This window comes from Cupressus sempervirens, chromosome 10 (assembly GCF_028749045.1).
Source record: "Cupressus sempervirens isolate cs-2001-9-10 chromosome 10, ASM2874904v1, whole genome shotgun sequence".
NCBI lineage: Eukaryota > Viridiplantae > Streptophyta > Pinopsida > Cupressales > Cupressaceae > Cupressus > Cupressus sempervirens.
Genome location: NC_143127.1, coordinates 697,462,410 through 697,468,409, shown reverse-complemented (window position 1 = coordinate 697,468,409; position 6,000 = coordinate 697,462,410). Strand labels below are relative to the sequence as shown.

Sequence of the window (6,000 nt, the reverse complement as noted above, 5' to 3'; positions counted from 1 at the left end):
TTTTATTTGAAGTTTGATACTGTGGTAGTGAGATCTATTGTGATTTAGGGTTCTTGCCAATAGGTATGTTATTTGGTTCAGATAAAAAAGTAGGTATTTGAGGATACAAGGTTGGATTATGAGGTAAGCCAATTTTATTTTCTTAAAGGTTTGGGCAAATATTCAAGAGGGAACAAAGTGAAGATTTCCAATTTTGCTCATTGCAGTTACTGGTTTTGTTGGTTTCATAAAAAAACTCTTTCAATTTATAATTTCCTACTAGGTTGAAATGACAGTTGCTACCTTGTCAATTCTGGGGTGGTTGATCTTGTGCCTTTCGATTTTTTCTTTCTTTCCATGTCTGGTTTAGTGAATTGTTTCCTATGGGAAATTTTTATTGTTGCTATCGGTTAGTTTCCTTTTTTGTTATTTTTCCTTGAGCCCTAATACCCTAATTTTTTATGGAGTCGGTGATTCTTCTTCTTCTCTTGTTCTGTACAATCTTCTATCTTGGGCTCTAATCCTTTTTGTTTTGTTTAGCAGAGTATTAGCCTCAATCATTTTTCGCCTATGGATCTCTTTGCTCCTTTCTTCGTGTTGTCTCACATATGCATTGAATTCGTTTATACTTCCTAAGGAGGCTTCTTTGTGATGTTCAAGACTTATGGTTTTATGCTTTCCTTTGATTTGATTCAAAACTTCGAAGCAGTTTGACGTGCTGAGGGGGGGCTTTTGTTTTGGGTTAAAAAAATCACCTTCTGCTTTTTCGCTAATTCGCATATCTTAGGCAAAGCTATTTTTTCCATTTTAGAGTTAACTTTAAGATTACTTTTCATATGAACAATTAAATAAATAGTTTTTCTATATTTTACTTTCATGAAAAACAACTATCATCTATTTAATTAATTTAAACAAATGTAAATTTAAGATTTTTTATATTAAAAATTAAATAAATATTTTTCAATATTTTTTTCTCAATATATACTGTTTGTCCTCTATTTGTTAATAAATAAAATAATCAAAATAAAGTATCCTTTTTATTAAATAGGAATATCAAAACTAAAATTAAAAATAATAAGATATCTAAATCTCTAGAATAATAAATTAAATACATTTTTATGCAATAAAATAAATTTGTATTAATTGAAAAAAATTAATAATTAATATAAATTATCTATTTTATTAAATAATTTTTTTTTTAAATAGAATAAATAATATAAGACTCTTAAATCTCAAAAATAATAAATAGAACGAAAAAAAATCTATTTTCTTATTATTTTAAATTTTCTTGAAAATATGCATAAATCTTGTCATGTGTTTAACTTATGCCTATAAATATCAGGTCAGATATTTCAAAAACCATAAATTTGAGAAGACTCGCATGCTGAAAGGTATTAACATATTTGTATGAATGAAGTTGAAATTGGATTATTAATTGTTAGTATTTTGGTAATTTTCTATTTTGTATAGTGTTAAGTATCATTTGTCCGTTCCATATATTGATTACCAATCAAATGGAACAACTGCTACAAGCACTGATATTCAAGATTTGTGAGTTTGTGTTTCATGGCCCTTTGAATAGACCCAAGATATTTTGTCAGAGATGAATTGTCACCTAGTAATATCTACATGTATTTTTAGATTGTCTAATTTTTTGGTTTACTATGGGGTATGATTTTGGTATTTGTTGATTTTGTAGTGTTATGTATCAATTGTTCATTCAATATATTGATTACCACTAAAATGGAACAACTTTTGCAAGCATTGATATTCAGGACTTGTGAGCTTGTGTTTCAAGGCCCTTTGAATAGACCCAAGATATTTCGTCAGAGACGACTCGTCACTAGGTAACATTTAAATGTATTTTAGATTTTAATATTTTTTTGGTTTACTATTTGGTATGATTTTTAGTAATTGTCTATTTTGAACACATACACATATTCTATTTTTTTTGTTCAATTTTACATACATACATATATATATTCTAATGTTTGTTCTCTTATATTGAGTAGCTTTCAAGGCCCATGTTGGACAAGCCTGATTTACTCTTGTTTTTGTATATGTATGTTGATTTGATGTTTTTCATGTGTTGACTCTAATGTTTAAAAATACTAATTGTCCCTTTTCCTTGGTGTTTCCCCCCACTTTATACTCATTCAAGGAAGGAGATCAGGATAAACCTTCAAAAGGTCGACACTTCCCATTGTAGTCTCACACCCTTTTGATCATTAAAAAAAATTATATCATTTTACTATTAATAATAATAAATTCTATATAAGAAAGGGGATATTAAAATCTCCAATTGCTTATCCCAATACAATATCATTTCAATGTGGGTGACTTATGCAAATTCTAATATCACCAATAGGTCTCCAAACATTAGACATGACATTGTGGAAAAAAGTGCACACTGAGAATGTACTAGAAACAAAACAAAAAAGTTACAGATATAATGTTTTACTTATAATTTTCCTGAAATTCATTATTTTTTAAATTTTCAAATTGAAAATTAAAAAAAAGTATGAAAACAAATCAACTAAATCTAATAATGAACCACAATTCATTACTTTAATAACATTATTTTTCAAGAGATCAATTTACTCCCCAAAATTATCTGAATCTCATAATTACAAATCACAATGAATTTTCTATATAAAACTCTTGATCAAAACTATAGATATTACACAAAAGCTCCAAATCAACTATAATACCTACTTGCATGTTTTTCAATTTTAACAAGTTTTAGGTACTCGATACGAGCCCACGCGTGCCTGAAACCTCTTAGGCTAAGAGCCAAGGACTAAGGAGCATCCACACTACCAAATTTGCTCGGCCTCATCCCTTATGATGTCTTCAAGTCTTGCACTCGAAGACTTGATCCTTGGTGGACTCTTTGTGAGCTATTGAACTTCACCAATAGACCAAGAGCCCATTGATGAGATGTGATTGTTTGAAAACAGGATAGATTTTTAAAAGACAAACTAGAATCAAAGAATAGTTCATTTGATTCTTTACAATTGTTGCAATCACCTTGTATTCTCAGACACCCCTCCTTTGACGTTGTGTTGTGGATGGTAAGGTTGCAATTGAATAGTAGACTAGGTGATGCTAACAAATTCAACATCAATCAGTAATAAATCATCAATGGTGCTCATAATGAACAACAGCATATATAAATCAACAATGATTCAACAAACACTCTCTTGCAAACCTAAATTGCCCACTGGCACTTTGCATGAAATGTTTAGGAAAACAAATAATGAAAACTGTAGCGAATTTCAACACTTCCATAAAATAGCAGAATCGTGATCTCCAAATGAAATCAGCCAAGATTACAAACGGGATTTTCATCCTTGATTCCAAATGTGGAAGTCCAACGTGTTTTCATTCCCTGAACAAACCAAAAAGTTAAGTCTTAGATGTCCTACTCAAATATGAAAATGTGCAGAGAATGACTTGAATCATCCTCAAATGGAGCCAGGCACCTCATTGATAGAACTTTTCAACTGGACCCCTCGTCCTAAATTTCCTTGGAAGTATTTAAAATATTTAATTTATATTTCAAATTATAAAGGTATTATTGAATCGTATTTAATATTGGAAATTATCACGCCCAAGTTAAACTACATTGTTAATTATTTTCAGCCAAAAATGGGTGCATATTCCTGACAGGAATAATTATGACTCTATTATGATTTACTTTTTTACAACTACTCTTTTCTAGGAAATAATTATAAATTATGAAGGAATTGCGCCAGAGTAAGAGATTTGAATTATTTTTATTCAACTTTTGACGGTTGGAAAACTATAATCAATATGAATCTTCCGAATATCAGTCCGTAAAAGAGTTAACAAAAAAATTTCAAATTTGCTTGGAATCTATGGGAACTTCATTAAAATATGCTATATCTAATATCACGTGTAAAATTCTGCCAACTTGCAGACAAATACAATTTTTTTTGAAATTGGGATTATGCTGAGTTTGCTTTTTAACATTTATTAATTAAACTTAAAGTCATGGAACAACTGTTTCGATTTTCAATTTAATTAATAAATGTCAATAAACTATCATATCAGGTAGAAATAATAGGCTTCATAGCCAATTCCCCATGTTTGCGATGTACGGAAAAAAATTAACATTTTGTGAAGTTTGCAATGTACAAACAAAAATCTACTCCTTTGAGCTGTTTACCTCAAAATTTGACCTTTACATTTTGATCTTTGAAGTCAATCACACCGTGATCCATAATCAACATGTACTGTTTACACCTAAAATATCAGCTTGGAGCCAGAATGTGCTTGCAGTCCAAAATAAACAATAACCTCTCTCTGTCTCTTCTCCCCAGTTGCATAATTCATGATCATCTGTTGAATTCTTCATCTGATGGAATACGATAAATTGACTCATTATTTCCCTGTAGGTGATCATCTGAAAGCATACTCCAACTCTCTAGTTTGAGATAAACCCAATAGAAGTTCTTTTGCGAAATGGAAATTGTTAGAAGATTTTATGTAGGGTAATCCCCTCCTTCAGTTTCTGATCCTGAGAAAGAATCTAGATCTTCCTCTTTTAGAGAGTCCATATCAAGGTCATCCAACTCAGAGTTAGCTTCCTTACTTTCTGCTGTTGAAACTAAGCAAGAATTATTGACATCTAGGCTACATCCATGCCTTGAATCTATCAGCCTGTCCGAACTATGATCATTTACTCTTCCATGACTAACAATAACCTCACCTCTGTAATCTTTAACCAAACTTGGTTTATCAGTTTCACAGTTTGCAATTGATTTGGTTCTGGAACTCGGATCACCTGGCTTACCATAGAAGGCAACATGTCTTTGGTAATCTTCAAGTTCTCTCTCCAGGACTGCAATGAATTGCTTCACCGAACTAAGGGACTGCTCAAACATAAACTTCTCTAAAGCCTGCAAATCTTGCTCAATCCAGGTCAGTGACAATGTCAAAAGCAAGCAATTTAATAAGCATTAACAAAAGACAATTTGTAGCAAAACTCACAACCAAAGAAATAGCAAACAAATAATTGAGCTAAAGAAAACATATTATTTTGAATTCTAGATGATAATTACATGAGCTAGTTATGTTGCCTCTTTTGCCTACAACTAATGTGGCTTTTGTTCCAGTTTTATCTAACCATTAATGCTATGTTTACCAAACTCTACTTCAAGTCCATAGCCAAAAACTAATACTACAGTAATAGTCATCATGAGTCTTCCTGGTAATGATCAGTATCAAGGTTAAACTACAGTCAATCATAAACAGGTGTTCTGTGATCTTCAACTTTATACAAAATCCATTGGTAAAAGTTTGCTAGGGGTGCACGAGCAAACTAGTATAATACAATTGAGAAAATGTCACCTGGCAAACACAGAGCTGCATGAGAGATGGAAGGTTGGAGCTCTGCTCTGAAGATAGGAAGGCCAAAAGACATTCATGAGAATCTATCCAATGCTTTCCCTTGCTTTCTCAAAATTAAATTTTAGTTAAGCCAGCTAGTCTTCCTTTTGACTTCGGCTATTGAGCCCTTTTGGTAAAGTATTGGTCCAAAGTTTGGTGTTGTCGTAGCACAGTAATGTTGAATTTTTGAATTAATGCAGAAGCTTTGGCTAAAAGCATTGAACACAAATCAAAGGCAGGCAGATTTTGAATGTTTGCACAAAGTGTGTTACATGCTTTGTCCAAGACAATGAATTTAGGATACGACTCTTACAAAATTTCTACATGTTGGAAGAGGTGCTACACTACCCAGATTCAATGGTGAAAAGTGAAACTATAATGGAAAATGGACAAATGAAATAAGAAATAACTCTCTCCAATCAATGGGTGAAAACTCCTTTAGGGATTTATATGGAAAATACCGCAGGTCATCCAAGTCATAGTTACAGACATTCTGAAAATATTTTTCAATTTTTCTACATTCTTCTTTTCTTAACAGAGGATTTGACTGTTGGACACAAGATCAAACAACTATCCAACCCAGATTGTTTAGTTCATAACCTAAGA

General features: G+C 31.5%; 1 protein-coding gene across 1 annotated transcript in view; it reads right to left on the bottom strand.

Annotated features, from left to right (window-relative positions):
• Positions 1-3,997: 3,997 nt before the first annotated feature.
• Positions 3,998-6,000, bottom strand: part of LOC149535748 (uncharacterized) — a 96,337-nt gene continuing 94,334 nt past the window's right edge. The window contains exon 4 of the mRNA XM_089804748.1: positions 3,998-4,904. Coding sequence (XP_089660874.1) covers positions 4,488-4,904 — 417 coding nt within the window. The 3' untranslated portion in view covers positions 3,998-4,487. The remainder of the gene's footprint in view (positions 4,905-6,000) is intronic.